A 16954-nucleotide genomic window follows, 5' to 3' on the forward strand; every position below is an offset into this window, starting at 1 on the left:
ACATCATCAGCAACCTATTTCTTTTTAAAAGTATTTGATACTACTCTGTTTTAAAAGTCTTTTTGTAATCTAAAATTAATAAATGTTATTTATTTAAGCTTTGGAGAACAGAGAAAGGCGTGAGTAAAAGAACAAAATCATCCATTATTATGTCTCCCAGAGATAATATTAAAGTATTGTGACTTTTCTTGTGAATCCACTTTAAAAAAAGAAAATTGGATCATATACTATTTCAGTTTTACGTACTGCTTTTCTATTCTCTTAAAGCTATGTCCTAAACATTTTTCCAGGTAACTTACTGGTTTTTCAAAAATATGATATTCAATTCCTGGGAAAGATGGTAGAGAAATATATGCTCATAAAACCCTCCTCTCATCACACTTCTTCAATATGTCTTCTGAGTTATATTACCCAAGAGGAAACAAAAAATCATGAAACCAACCAACAAACAGGCAAGTGAAAACTAAAACAGGAGAATAAAACTTCAGCTGTACTAAAAAGACATATTACATTAAAAAAAACTTTAGCATAATTCTGGACAAAACTAAAAAATGATTTAGTTGGTATAGTCAACCAATACTTTCTTTGTTTGGGATCTACATGTTTTGAGAGGTATCTTTTCCCACTAAGACAGACATCAAAAACGAGTATCAAAATGAGCCAAACATCGAACTAGATCTTTGAATAGCTGTACTACAAAGTGTAAACCAAAATTTCAAACATGACTGGGCATATTCAATCACAGTATTCTCATTAAAAGATATTATTTATAATACATGTAGGAAGAGCAAAAAGGCATTTTGTACCCATTTAATATATACAATTAAAATCATTAAAATATTTATTTCAAATTCTTCACTCTCATTCGGTATCTGTTCCTCTCTTTTTAAATCATGTACACAAATATATTAGAGAAGTAGAATATATATATCATTTATAAATACATATACATACATTGAGAATCCGTACTTAAAAATGTTAAATGAGGGGGTATAAGATTAGAAGTGTGGAGCCTTCTGGTCTCACAAGGGGAGACAAGACCCTGACCTATAGGGTTACAACTGATAATGAAAAGGAAGAGGCAAAGGTGAGATAAATGTAAAGGAAAACATGATTATCTTGAGTGAGAGACTGGAAGTGGAGGCCTGAAGAGAGAATCAGGAATGACTCAAGTTATCAATCCTGTTCTGGACACATTGACTTGGATAGGGTAGACTGGGTTCAAACCCAGGAGACAGTAAGTGTCAGATGGAGAATTCTCGGCAGAGATAAAAGTTAGACCCGTGCAGGTAGATTGTGTTACCAATGAGGAAAGCACACAGCTGAAGTTAAAGTTCAAGGTATATTCATGAGTAGATGGCAGCAAGGTGAAATAGAGCCAGGAAAGGAGATAGAGGAGGAAAAACAGAAGTAGCAGGATAGGAAAATCACAAATGCTAAGAGAAGTGTGAGCTCCAAGAAAACGGGCTGAGTTAATAGCATTTAATGTGTAGAGCAGGGGTCTGCAGCCCCTGGGCCACAGATACTGGTCCATGGCCTGGTATGAACTGGTCAGCACAGCAGGAAATGAGCAGCAGGCGGGCGAGAGAGCATTACTGCCTGAGCAGTATGTCCTGTCAGACAGCAGCAGTATTACATTCTCACAGAAGCGCGAACCTTATTGTGAACTGCACATGCAAGGGATCTAGGTTGCATGCTCCTTATGAGAATCTAATGCCTGCACCCCCACCTCCCCCTACCACCCAGTGGAAAAATTGTCTTCCACAAAACTGGTCCCTAGTGCCAAAAAGGCTGGGGATGGCTGTGGTAGAGTCAAAGAAGGTGAGGCCAGGGAAAAATGTTATTAACTACGTTTATTCAGAGTTGACAGGAATAACTTTGGATACTTAGATTCAAAATCATCCTCATAGGTCATGGATTTCCCATCCTTTGAGATAGTAATAACAACAGCAACTGACATTTATTGAATGCTCACTACATGCCAGGCACTAAAGTGTGTGCTTTATAGGAACCATTTCATTCAATCCTCACAAGCACTTCCGAGGTGGTTATGCATTGATCCTCCTCCAAGGATGAGTAAACTGAGGCTCAGAGAGATTAAGTAATTTAATCTCAGAGAGATTAAGAGATTAAGCAAGGTCTCACACATGGTAGCTAACATTTGCTATGTGTTGACTATGTGCTATTCTGAGAGCTTCATGTATAACTCACTTCATCTTCACAATACCCTATGAGGTAGTTCTCTTTACTATTTACTCCCCTAATCTTCCTCACTCTATTTTCACATGGATTTAAAAGCAAAAAAAACAACTAAGGTACAGAGAGGTAAGGTAATTTGACTTGGTCAAATAATATATTGTGGGTTTGGGATTTAAACCCAGACCATCAACTCCAATGTGGCTGCTATGCCACATTGCTTAGAAGAATATATGTCAGGCTGCAGTGAGCTGAGATCCGGCCACTGCACTCCAGCCTGGGCGACAGAGCGAGACTCCGTCTCAAAAAAAAAAAAAAAAAAAAAAAGAATATATGTCAGGCTCTAAAGGCTATTCCAACAGAGGAATTCCAAAAGCATTTAGAGCAAGGGTTTCCTTATCAGAATAAATACAGAATTTCTTAAAGTGACCACTTAGACGAGCATGGGTTGTCATGGACCTATAATGGTAGATAAAGGGTGGGTGGTCCCTGGCCACTAGATAGTGACAGGGTACCAGACACTGACATTAAGTCTCAACAGGCCTCAAGAGAAAATGGGATAGTGAGGACTTGTGATACACAGTCAAAGGAGAAACCAGTACAGGATCAAGAATCAAAATGTGATCAAGAACCTTATGAGTATATTCTAGTTAAGAGTGCCAAGTCTGGCCAGAATGGGTGGATAGTTGGCAGTGTGATCAAAGGAAATTCAAAATACCATAATTGATCTCAAAGTCTTGAAAGCTGACAATTTACACAGGAGGCAGATCATGGCCATAAAATGACCTTCCCCCTAAGATCAGGAACAAAACAGGGATGTCCACTCTCACACTTCATTTAACATTCTGGAGGCTCTACACAGTGCAATCAGGTAAGAAAAAAATAACCATCCAGATTGGAAAAGAAGTAAAACTGTCTTTATTTGCAATGACATTATTATTTATATAGAAAACTCGGTATGTCTAAAAGAAGCCACTATAACTAGTAAGAGATTTTAGCAACATTTCAGGATACAAAATTAATATTCAAAGATAAATTATAGGCCAGGCGTGGTGGCTCACACCTGTAATCCCAGCACTTTGGGAGGCCAAGGCAGGTGGATCACCTGAGGTCAGGAGTTCAAGACCAGCCTGGCCAACATGGTGAAACCCAATCTCTACTAAAAATACAAAAATTAGCCTGGTGTGGTGGCGCATGCCTATGGTCCCAGCTACTCGGGAGGCTGAGGCAGGAGAATCGCCTGAACTCAGGAGGTGGAGGTGCAGTGAGTCGAGATCACACTACTGCATTCTAGCCCAGGTGATATAGCAAGACTCCATCTCAAAAAAAAAAAAAAAGATACAAATTGTAATTTTATACACTGGCAATGAACAATCGGAAATTAAAAAATTTTAAGTACCATTAACAAGAGCACCAAAAAATATGAAGAATATAGAAATAAACCTGTCAAAAGAGGTGAAAGACCTGTACACTGTAAAGTATAAAACATCTCTGAGAAATTAATGACCTAAATAAATGAAGAGATATACTGTGTTTATGGGTTAAAAGATATACTGTGTTTATGGGTTAGCATTTTGTTAGATGCTAATTCTCATAATATTGACCTACAGATTCAATATAATCCAGTTAAAATCACAGCTAGCTTCTTATGCATAATAAGCTGTTCCTAAAATTCACATGGAAAAGCAAAAAACTTACAACAGTCAAAAACTACTTTGAAAAAAAAAGGTTGGAAAATTAACACTATCTAATTTCAAGACAAATTATAAAGCTAGCATAATCAAAACAGTGTGGTATTGCTCTAAAGATAGGTCAATGGAACAGAATAGAGTTTAGAAATAGACTCACATATATATGGACAAGTGTTTTTTGACAAAGGGGCAAAGCAGTTCAGTAGAAAGAGGATGATGTATTCAACAAATAGTGTGGGAATACCATATACAAAAAAAATGAACTTTGATCCATAACATATACCAATTACAAAAATTAACTCAAAAGAAATCATAGTCCTAACTATAAAACCACAAAACTTCTAGAAAAATTGGGAAGAAACATTGTCAGCTGTGGGATAGGCAAACATTTCTTAAATTCAACACCAAAATCATGATCCATAAAAGAATAAATTGATAAACTGGACTTCCTCAAAATTAAAAACTTCTGATTTTCAAAAGACTGCTAAGAGATGAGACAACAAATCACAGACTTGCAGAAAATATTTAAAAATCACATATCACTGGTCCTGAGAAAGAACTAGTATATAAAATATATTAAGAATTCTCAGACTTCAATAATAAGAAAACAAACAGGCCAGATGTCGTGGCTCACGTTCATAATCCCAGCACTTTGGAAGGCCGATTTGGGCAGATTGCTTGAGGACAGGAGTTCGAGACCAGCCTGGCCAACATAGCAAAACCCTGTCTCTACTAAAAATACAAAAATTAGCCGGGCATGGTGGCACATGCCTATAATCCCAGGTGTTCAATTGGCTGAGGCATGAGAATCACTTGAACCCGGAGGCAGAGGTTGCAGTGTGCCGAGATCGTGCCACTGCACTCCAGCCTGGGCGGCAGAGAAAGACTCTGCCTCAAAAATAAAAATTAAACAAAAAACCTAACTGATAAATGGGCAAAATATTTGAACAGACACTTAACCAGGGAGGATATGCGGGTGGCAAAAAAACATGTGAAAATCTGCTTGACAACTTATGTCATTAGTTAAGTGTAAATGAGATCTGACTATGTATATTTTAGAATGGTTAAAAGGATTAACCATATCAACTGTTGGCAAGGATGTGGAGAAAATGGAACTCTCCATACATTGCTAGTGGGAATGTAAACTGGTAAAACTGGAAAATGCTTTGGCAGTTTCTGAAAAAGTAAAACATATACCTGCCATATAATACAACCATTCTATTCCTAGGGATGTACCCAGGAAAGTATGAAGGCATATGTCTATACAAAGACTTGTATGTGAATGTTTGTAGAAGCTTTATTTGTAATAGGCCTAAACTAAAAATTCAAATGTTCATCAACATATGAATGGATAAACAACTGTTGTGATCCATACAATGAAATGCCACTCTGTAATAAAAAGGATTCATTCAGACAACATGAATTAATTCTAAAATAATCATGCTAATTAAAAGAAGCCAGATTGCTGCATATGGTGGTGCATGCTTGTAGTCCTGGCTACTCAGGAGGCTAAGACAGGAGGATTGCTTGAGCCCAGGAGTTAGAGGCTGCAGTGAACTATGATTATGGCCCTGCACGCCAGCCTGGGTGACAGAGTGAGCCTCCATCTCTTAAAAAAAAAAAGAGTATATACTGTATGATTTACATAAAATTCTAGATAATGAAAACTAATGTATAGTGACAGAAAGTAGATCCGTTGTGGCCTGGGAGTGAGGGAGGTGCTGGAGGGAAGCATCCCAAAGGGAATTCCTCTGTGAATAAACTTTTGGGAATGGTGAATATGTTCATTATCTTGATTATGTTGATGGTTTCACATGTGTGTACATATGTCAAAACATATCAAATTGAACACTTTGACAACATGCAGTTCATTGTATGTCAATTATACCTCAGTGTGGTTGTTAAAAATGAATAAAAACCCCTCACACTTTAAAAGAGGTAATGATATCCTTCTTATAAACTGGATAAAGGTAGTCACATCCTCTGGGCCACCTGTTTTCATTAGGTTAAAAAATAATACTAGGACACTTAATAAAGTTATCTTTTTACAAGTTACATTAACCTCTCTCAGCCTTGGTTTTCTTAATTATAAAATGGTAATGAAAATTCCCAGCTTGTAGATTGTTGTGATCATTAGCATCTGTTTTTGTTCACCATCATACCCCTGGGGCCTAGCACAAAGTAAGCAATTCATAAATATCTGTTAAATGAATGAAAGCATGTGCAATAGTAGCATGGTACCTGAACCATGGCTGGAATGCAATACATTAAAACCAATGATTGAATACAAAAGAGTAGGAAAAGAAGGAAGAGGAGGAGAGGCGGAGAAGGAGAAAACTCCCATTAGATTCCCTCAAGAATGAAGCAGGCCCTAATAGAGAAACAGCATTCAATGTTTTAATAATGCTTTGAAAATGTCTATAAAAGTTTAGTGATTCAATTTTTTTTTAGCATGAGGTTTTGGGTTATATCAATAAAACACATGCCTTCAAAGTGAAATTTTGCTCAAGCTGGGCATTAGGTATGTGTAACATGTTTTTCTTAGATATCCTATCATTTAACGGAACATTGAAAAATTTATAAATGGAAATCCTTTTGATAAGGCAAATGTTTGGGAAATATTTCAATTGCTAGTTATTCTCGAACATTTTCATTATGCATTGCTCTCCAGGTGCGATATTCATGCATACCTTTATCTTAATAGTTTTGACAGCTTATATGTGCGCCCTTCAATTACTTCAACAAAGATGTGTGGGTTGAGTTGATATAGATTTAAAAGTCAGTTTTCTTTCTTTATTCAGTTTTACCTTGGTGCCATATAAATATTATTTTTAAAAATTATATTCTAATTGAGAATGGTAATTTGTTTCTTGATACTTCATAACTTACTTTGTTAGATTTCAGATGTGTTCCATCTTATAGCATTATTCTTTGAGCATATAACATATTCATTAAGTGGGCTTCATTTTCTTTTAATGTAATGAGTTTCTGAAGACACATAAATGTGCTCAATAAATATTTGAGAAGCTGAAATGAACTGAATCTTTTTTGTGTATAGGCGATTTTAATGTGTTGGCAATAGCTATTATTGCCATTATAAAGTTCCACATTTGAGGGTTTGATTTTCTGTATTCTTTTTACAAATTAGACTATCCTAGCGAGTAACTCACGTTAGTCATAATCAGCTACTAACACTCAAACTAGTAATTGTTTTTGTTTTTTTAAATAAGCAAAAGCAGTTACCTTGTGTTTTGCAAAGAAGATGGTCTTCATTCAGGCTTATCTTGGTTGGACAGTGGTCTAAACTTGTTTCACCCTTGGACAGCTTTAACTTTTGGGAAAACATATAGCAAAGATTATTTCCACATATCCTGAAATTATCCTTGGGTAATTTATTCTTGCCTTTCCCTTCTGCTCCCATATTGAAGGAAACCCACCGCCTTTTTTTTCTTCCTTCCCTTTCCTCCCTCAAGTTTCTAGTTTCTTTTCTCCATGGAATGCACCTAAACCACACTTCTAAACCCAGCTACAGAAAGGAGCTGGTCTGAGGACACATTTCCACATCCCAAATTCTCATGTGTCATTTTCTTTCTGAAAAATGTCTTGTATTGTATTCCATAATACATCCTTAGTAGTCTTACTATAAAATAATAACTTGTTACCCTGTTCCCTAAATCTTTCAGTTAAATGAGACTCCAGAAAGTTGTGCAGGGACCTGGCATCTGCTTGGCCACCTCCAAGTCCTCCCAAGCACACATGCACTGGAGTTCCAGAAGGCCCTGGGCCTGCACTGCATCCTGGTGGCTGGAAAGAGCAACTGTCACACTTCACAGTTTTCCCTCACAGCTCCCTCAGCCTCTTTTGCTTCAGGATGTTTGTCCACATGCTATGCAATTACTCTTAGATGAGTTTGGGGTTGTTTGTTTGAACGATTCATAGCTCAGTAGATCCTACCCCCATTCCCCCAAATTTATAATCTTCTCTTTCCAATTCTTTCCCAATTATCTCAGCAATATTCTTATTCCTCCATGTTCTCTCTTCCATTGGGAGCAAATACAAAATAATATAATTCTTGTGATATTTATAAATCAGAAGAAAAGTATTAAGTTTAAAATTAAAACTAGACATTCTAAAGAAAGAGAGCCATTAAGTTTGAAGTCTGTTTATATTTTCCACACACATCTTGTCCATAGCCATATTTTTCTCAAATTAAAACTGCTTTTCTTAAAGCTCTGCCATGTGAGATAAATACAAACAACTTCTCATTCAGTTAATTTTCAGTTTTGTTTGGTCATAGGTATTATCAAGCTTTCTGTGGTCTAATATCCCAAAAACATACAGAAGGAACAATACCAGTTCCTTCTATTGATAGGCAAAATATGCAGAATTTTGGCTACAGTGGGGAGAAAAACTAGCTTTTCTGAGCTAACTTGAGTATCAACCAAGTTTCAGGCAACTGACATGCAATTGAATAATTATTACACAAACCATTTGGAAATTGTGGCTTGTTTATATATGAAATATCGATCTTGAGTTCATGATGATTTTGATTTCTGCCTGGATCTAAAGAGACATCAAAATAACTTGTGGGGGGGAGGGAAAAAAGGGGGACAAGGGTTGAAAAACTACCTATTGGGTACTATGTTCATTACTTGGGTGATGGGTTCAACAGAAGCCCAAACCCCAGCATTATACAATATGACCATGGGACAAACCTGCATGTGTACCCCCTGAATCCAAAAATAATAATTAAAAAATAATGAGAGCTTGAAGTTTTCCCAGGAACTCTGAAACCTATCATTGTTATTGGCACAGTTAGAATGACTGAAATGTTTTTCTGTTCCCTTTTTCTGTATATCGCAAACATCAGCTATGCCCGCAACCATATACTTCTTCACTGTCAACTTTTCGAAGTAAATCTATGTAAATCATTATGCAATATATACAATAACATGTATCAATTAAAAATAAAGTAAAACTAAAAGTTCTCTCAATCAAGGAATTTACTGGTTGAATAAACACAAATTGTACAGTCTTGTGTTAATTTGAGCTGCTCTACTTTCAGAGAGTGTGTGTGTGTATGTATGTCTATGAATGCAAAGTAAATAGCGTATTATGCAAACAGGATGGACTAAACCCCACATTACTTACCTTAGTGAGAGGTTTCCAGGAGAGATCTAGATGCAAAAAAGTAGATGGCACATCAAAAGGAATTTCAATACTTTCTTCCTTCTTTTTCTCTGTTGTTTGGGGGGTTAAAGGTTTCTGTGGTCTAATATCCCAAAAACATATTGTGCTAAAAAAAAGTTTATATATATATTTTTATTAAGTATAAACAAGAGGTGCAGCCTCAGGACTACCATTAATGCTGCTATATATTAGCATTGTGACCATGGCTATATTTTAATGTATCTGAAACTAAGATTTTTATGAACTGAGACAGCTTTGTACTTCATATTTTAGAGAATTAAACTGTTTGTTGGTTTGTTTAACAGCCTCCCTCATCTTGGGACTAATAACATACATAAGAATTGAGTTTGAAATTGATGCAATCTTTTAAAAATACAAGTTTTATTTAGATATAAATCATATACTACAACATTCATCCAATTAAAGTGTATAATTCAATGGTTTTCAATATATTCACAGAATTGGGAAGCCATCACCACAATCAATTTAAGAAGATTTTCGTCAGGCTCTCCCACCTCACCAAAAAACCTCACGCAGATTAGCAGTCACTTCCTATTAGCAGTTTTTACCAAGCCATCCCACCAGTCCTACACAACCACTGATCTGCTTCTTAGCTCTATAGATTTTACTATGCTGGACATTTCATACATTGAATCATATACGGTCTTTTGTGACTGCCATTTTTCCCTGAGTATGTTTTTAAGGCTCATTCGTGTTGTGGCTGGCAGCTATCAGGACTTCATTCCTCCTTACTGATGAATATTCCATTGTATGGATATACTACATTTTATGTATCCATTCATCAGTACATTTGATAAATAAATTTGAATTCCACACACCCCCACCACAGCTTTTTGTCTATTATAAATGTTGCCAGTGAACATTTGTGTATGTTTGCATTTCTCTTGGGTGTATCTAAGACTGGAATTGCTGGGTTAAATGATAACTCTGTGTTTAATCTTTTGAGGAACTGCCAGATTGTTTTCCAAAGCAACTGCACCATTTTTACATTCTATCAGCAATGCGTAATCACTCCAATTTATCCACATCTCCGCAGGTTCACCAACACTTGTTGCTTTTTGTCTTTTGATTATAGTCATTGTAGTGGGTATAAAATTGTATTTCATCAAAGGTAGTTTGGGTTCTTTTTGTGCTTTTGTTGTAATATCTAAGAAATCACCCCTCAATTCAAAGTCACGAAGATATGTGACTATGTTTTCTTCTAAGAGTTTTCTAGTTTTAGCTCTTACGTTTAGATCATTATTCCATTTTATACATTTGTATATGGGATGAGATAGGAATCCAACTTTATATTTTGCACGTGGATATCCAGTGGTCCCAGCATCATTTGTTGAAAAGATTATTCTTTATGCATTGAATTGTCTTGGCGTCCTTGTTGAAAATCAGTTGGCCAAAGATGTATGGGTTCATTTCTGGACTCTCAGGTCTTTTTCATTGATCTATGTATCTATCCTTATGCTAGTTCTAGTACATCCGTCTCTATTACTATAGCTTTGTAGAAAGTTTAGAAATTTGAAGTGTGAGTCCTCCAACTTTTTTCTTCCTTGACAAGATTGTTTTGGCTATTCTAGGTCTCACTATTTGCATTCCCCTGATAACTAATGATATTGAGCATGTTTTTATGTGCTTATTGACCATTCGTGTATCTTCTTTGGGGAAATATCTACTGAGAACCTTTGTTCACTTTTTAATTGGGTCATTTGGGTTTTTATTGTTGCATGGTAAGAGTTCTTTCATATATTCTGGTACAAGTCTTTTATCAGATATATGATTTGTAAATATTTTTTCCTATTCTGTGGTTGTCTTTTCAATTTATTGGTAGTAACTTTGGAAGCTCAAAAAGTTTTAATTTTGATGAAGTACAATTTATCTATTTTTTTCTTTCGTTGCTTGCACTTTTGGTGTTTCATCAAAGTCACATAATCTTAAAAGTGATGTAGTGAAAATAACATACACAGAGTTGGATATAATGTGCTTTGTACACAGTAGGCACCCAACAAGCCAAGTGTTATTTATCCTTATTCCTTCTTCCTCACAGGTTAACTATAAAAGTCAAACGAGATAATATATCTTAAAAATTTTTTTAGAAGTTCCACACATATACAGAGTGCACTAAAAATAATACTTTGTATATGTGTGAAATTTTATAAAGAATGTTCACATACACTATCTCATTTGATTTTCATAACCAACCTGTGAGGAATATGTTTCTGATAATGAAACTATAACACATTATAGTGATACTTGTATTAATTAAGTATATTTAATATTAATTATACTAGTCTGTGAAATTATATTCTTTGTATCATTTATGTGAAAACATATAATGAAAATGGCTAAAAATATACCATATTAGCTCTATAATTTATATCACTGAAGTTATATATAATCTGATTAATAAATTTAAGATCTATTAAATAACTTAGATGTGTAAGTTAAAGTATTAAATAGCAACTCAAGGAAGACTAACAAATTTTTAAATATAATTTAATCAATATAATTTATTCATTTAAATAATGGATAAATGGTTAAAATTAATAAAAATATTAATCATTTTTATATTGTCAAATTGAATTCTTGAGAAAACACCACAAGTGACACATTAAGATCTGTTTTTGGCTGGGCAGTGGTTCATGCCTGTAATCCCAGCACTTTGGGAGGCCGAGGCGGGCGGATTACGAGGTCAAGAGATCGAAACCATCCTGGCCAACATGATGAAACCCTGTCTCTACTAAAAATACAAAACTTAGCTGGACATGGTGACGTGCACCTGTAGTCCCAGCTACTTGGGAGGTTGAGGGAGGAGAATGGCTTGAACCCAGAAGGTGGAGGTTGCAGTGAGCTGAGATCACCCCACTGTGCTCCAGCCTGGCAACAGAGCGAGACTCTGACCAAAAAAAAAATTTTAAAAACATTTTTAAAAAAGATCTCTTTTTAAACATGCTTATAGTTGGTTTTAAATTGTTCTTCAAAATGATATAGCACTTCTTAAATCTTATAGCATTAATTAGCATCATTCATAAAATGGCTTTACTAAATACAGACAGCATCAGTTCAACTTTCTATATAAATTAGTTACACATTCTTCATTAATGGAAATTTATTTTGTTATATTCTGTGTTATAAGACTCTTAGCATGGCTGAAGTATAAAGGTTAGGACTAATGGAGTTTTCCAGGTAACTGAAAGCTTTTCTAAAAGCACAAACTTTATTTTTTTACTTTAATAATTTTTGAAGGAAATGTTTCCAGAATATCCCCATATTTATATAAATAATCATATAAATAACAATTTAACCAACCAGCCTTCTTCCTTCCTTCCAAACCCAAGAGCCATCATTATAAAGAAACAACTCAGGACCTATGTCAATATGCTTTTAAATGTTCTCCTAGTATAGCTTTACATTCTGTTGTTTACAATCAACATTATAGCACAAGTGTTTCCCTATGAAATCATAATATAATATAATTTAATTGTTCCATGATATTTCATATGGCCCTATAGGTGATGTATTGTCTTTGCCTCGGGGACAACTTCCCCCTTTTCTTTTCTTTCTTTCTTTCTTTTTTTTTTTTTTTTTTTGAGACAGAATCTCGCTCTGTCGCCCAGGCTGGAGTGCAGTGGCTTGATCTCGGCTCACTGAAACCTCCGCCTCCTGGGTTCAAATGATTCTCCTGCCTCAGCCTCCCGAGTAGCTGGGAATACAGGCATGTACCACCACGCCCAGCTAATTTTTTGTATTTTTAGTAGAGACGGTGCATTCTAGTGGTTCTTTGGGGAACCACCCTGTTCTCCATTACATGTAGTCAGGTTGGGATCGTCACTCAAGGTGCTCTGTCATTTCTTCCCTGGCTAAAGGGGTGGGTTCATGATACAGTGGGAGCCAGGCAGATCCCTTCCAGTTAATTTGAATCTTGAGCAGCGGGACACAACGATTGGCACTGATTCATTCAGAGAAAAGGGGCTGGCCATTTGTTCCTACTACCCAGATCTCTGGGGCTATTTTCAAGGTCCAAGCCAGTTCTTCCTTTGATTCAGGAACGTCAGTACTTACTAGCTACAATATAGGACATTCAGTAGTGCTATGTATAACTCACTCTATATTTAGTCAGCTATAGGTGGAATATGAATTTGCCTTCAGAGCCTCATGTTTTCTTTTCCTTTTTCTTTTTTTGAGACAGAGTTTTGCTCTTGTTGCCCAGGCTGGAGTGCAATGGCGCAATATCACTCCTCATGTTTTCTATCTGTAAATATTTTTCAGGGTTGTTGCAAATATAAAGATAGTTAACCTATTAAAGCACCCAGTAGAGTATTGGCATAAATATCCAATACATTTATTTCCAATAAACTTATTTCTTTCCCTTAAGTTAGCCACAGTAAGTTCTCATTGCCTGTTGTCACAGAATCTTCCCCAATACGTGCTCACAGGATTAATCACGTCTCCCTCATCCCTGGCCCGTGGCTGCTGCTAACATCACTTGTTCCTTCTCCGGTCACTCCACAACTTCTTCTGTGGCGTATGATGTCGTTGTTTCCACTGGAGTCAAAGCTGTTTGGAATGGGAAAGTTTGTCCAGTATTTGGATGCTAGATAAATGATATTATTCTTCATATTTCCTGTTTCATTTTGAATTCTTAGTTCTATAAACTGGGAGATGTAATTTTATTTAAGTAAATCTTCTTCAACGTAGCTACCGAGTTGTTTGTAAGAACACTTTTTATAAATATACAATAAAAATGTAAAAACTTTTCTACTTTTAAAAAGAAGCTTTCCCAATTAAATGTTGTAATCTTCAAAATTCCTAGATAAAATTGAATATAAATAACATATATTACAAATTTACAAATATGAGAATGTGAAGAAGGAGAACTATGGATAATACTATACAACATTATCAACCACAAAGCTTAGTTAATTCTTCTTTACATAACATATTTACCTCTATAAAACAATTTTTAAGCCAGCAACAATCCATAACATTCTTTCATTTTGTTATATTAGATTTAATTGCTACAATAAATATTAAGGAGAAGACGACACTGATTTTAGGAGCACCTAAGAAAAAACAACATGTATGAAAACACATTAGGAAATGTTTGGGCCGGGCGCGGTGGCTCAAGCCTGTAATCCCAGCACTTTGAGTGGCCGAAACGGGCGGATCACGAGGTCAGGAGATCGAGACCATCCTGGCTAACACGGTGAAACCCCGTCTCTACTAAAAAATACAAAAAACTAGCCAGGCGAGGTGGCGGGCGCCTGTAGTCTCAGTTACTCGGGAGGCTGAGGCAGGAGAATGGTGTAAACCCGGGAGGCGGAGCTTGCAGTGAGCTGAGATCCGGCCACTGCACTCCAGCCTGGGAGACAGAGAGACTCTGTCTCAAAAAAAAAAAAAAAAAAAAAAAAAAGGAAATGTTTGAAACAAGACTTACCAATCTGCTGAACATGTAACAAGTTGACAGCATATTCCACTTCGATTCTCAAAGACGGAGCCCATTCTGTTAATCTATTTTTCAAACATGAAAGAGAAATAAAATTGTTTTTCTCATAGCTATTTACCTTTTAAATTCTTCTCTTTTTTGGTTTAAATGTTAATAAAAGAACATACTGGCCAGGCTTGGCGGCTCATGCCTGTAATCCCAGTATTCTGGGAGGCTGAGGCGGGGTGGATCACGAGGTCAGGAGATCGAGACCATCCTGGCTAACATGGTGAAACCCGTTTCTACTAAAAACGCAAAAAATTAGCCGGGTGTGGTGGCAGGTGCCTGGAGTCCCAGCTACTTAGGAGGCTGAGGCAGGAGAATGGCGTGAACCAGGGAGGCAGAGCTTGTAGTAAGCCGAGATCGCGCCACTGCACTCCAGCCTGGGCAACAGAGCGAGACTCTGTATCAAAAAAAAAAAAAGAACATACCACTATCTCAGAAGTTTGGGAAATAGTTTTTAAAATTAAATACTGTTCTGCAATATATTCTCGTCTAGTCTTTTGTCACAGAAACATTTTTACATAGTTGTAATTAGAATGCATATAAATTTTTATACTGAGATTTTTCACTCCACATAATTTGAACATTTACCTGTATATTCATAAATTTTATATATATATATAACTATACAGTATTATTTTCAGAAAGCATCTCACTCTGTGCCCCAGGCTGGAGTGCAGTGGCACAATCCCAGCTCACTGCAACCTCAACCTCCCAGGTTCAAGTGATTCTCCTGCGTCAGCCTCCTGAGTAGCTGGGATTACCAGCATGTGCCCACCACGCCCAGCCAATTTTTGTATTTTTAGTAGAGACAGGGTTTCGCCATGTTGGCCAGGCTGGTTTGGAACTCCTGGCCTCAAATGATCCACCCACCTCAGCCTCTGAAAGTGCTGGGATTACAGGCATGAGCCATGCGCCCAGCCTCATAAATTATTCGAATCCTTTTATAATATACGGATGATATACCACCATTTCATTATCCATTATTATTAGAAATGTAGGCTCTGACAATTTTTCACTGAATCATACAGTAGAACATAGGTGCTTTTATGAGGTTGCTAAGCAGGTAAGATCAATGGGAAAGAGGCTAAATGTTAAATGAGACACCAAATAAAAGTGTGCCATGACTGTTGTAAGACCTGACTTTTTTGTAATTACGGGCATAACCGCATGCACACAGAGGATTCACAGGAGGGTTTATGGTTCCTCAGGTCCTAGAAGGTCCAAAATTCCAACCCACTAGCTCTCAAAGAAGGCAGCAGGCTTTGAGACAACCTGTGAAGATGCCACTCTGGAATTGAGAGGGAAACACATGACTTTCCCCAGTGCTCTAACCTCCTGATAAAGCTGATGAGCAAAATAATAAACAGAGGTGGGGCTTCTAGCAGCAAATGAAGTTAGGTAAAAACAGGGGTGGGGAAGGTATAGGTGGTGCCCAGGTCATGTCTGCAGGCATCCAGAAGCCAGGCAACCACAGACCTGATGGACATCTCTGTGGCCTGAACTACCAACTTCCACTCATTCCAGAACCTGCATGGTGTTACCTCTCTCTCTACTGAGGCTTTTCTGCTATAATGAAGTCAGAGACCCCAGAGATGTGCTTGCTCTGGGGTTTTATGTTTTAATGACTAAAACTCCAAAAACATAACAGTATTATAGAAGTTTGGAAAACAGAATATTTTAGAATCATATATAATTCTGCCTTACAATCTCTTCTAGTCTTCTTTCATGGAAACACTTTGACATGATTTTTCAAGGTATGCATATAATTTTGTATCTAGATATACAAATTGGATCATTTCTTAGTATGAATTCTCTAAAACTGGAATTACTGGTCAAACAATTTGAAAATCTGGATGACTTAAGAACCACCTTGACTAACTGCATTCCAAAAGTTTTATGTTGAAATCAGCAATGTGTTCTGGTTTCACCACTTTATTCTTTTTTAATATATTAATCAAATTTTTCATTTAAAAATTAAATAAATCCAAAATGGTACATTATTGTTGCCTTACTATTAATTTCTTTGATATTAGAATGGCTGAATGATTTTCATGTTGATTTATTGTTTTATTTTTTAAGTCTTTTGCTTATTTATCAAAAATTTTTATATTTACCATATTTGGTACAAATATTTTCCTCCATTTTGTTATTTGTTCTTTACTTTTTATTTTTTATTGATGTATAGCAGATGGACATATTTTGGGGGTATATATGATATACTGATACATTCATAAAATGTTTAAAGATGAAATCAGGGTATTTGGCCTATCCATTACCTTAAATATTAATATTTTTTTTTCTTTATACTAGGAACAATCAAATTATTCTCTTCTAGCTATTTTGTAATGTATAATAGATTATTGTTAATTATGGT

At 36.1% G+C, this 16954-nt stretch overlaps 1 protein-coding gene across 4 annotated transcripts in view; it reads right to left on the minus strand.

The window, feature by feature from the left end:
• The window catches only part of DNAI3 (dynein axonemal intermediate chain 3), a 142214-nt gene that overhangs the window by 17995 nt on the left and 107265 nt on the right, over positions 1-16954 (minus strand). For all 4 annotated transcript variants that reach the window (XM_015144182.3, XM_077953440.1, XM_077953453.1 and 1 more), the window contains 3 exons: positions 14527-14600; positions 9039-9183; positions 7131-7218 (listed from right to left, as the gene is read on the minus strand). In XM_015144182.3, the coding sequence (XP_014999668.3) occupies positions 7131-7218; positions 9039-9183; positions 14527-14600 (307 nt within the window). The remainder of the gene's footprint in view (positions 1-7130; positions 7219-9038; positions 9184-14526; positions 14601-16954) is intronic.

The sequence above is a fragment of the Macaca mulatta genome, chromosome 1 (genome assembly GCF_049350105.2).
Source record: "Macaca mulatta isolate MMU2019108-1 chromosome 1, T2T-MMU8v2.0, whole genome shotgun sequence".
In the NCBI taxonomy this organism is placed as follows: Eukaryota; Metazoa; Chordata; class Mammalia; order Primates; family Cercopithecidae; genus Macaca; species Macaca mulatta.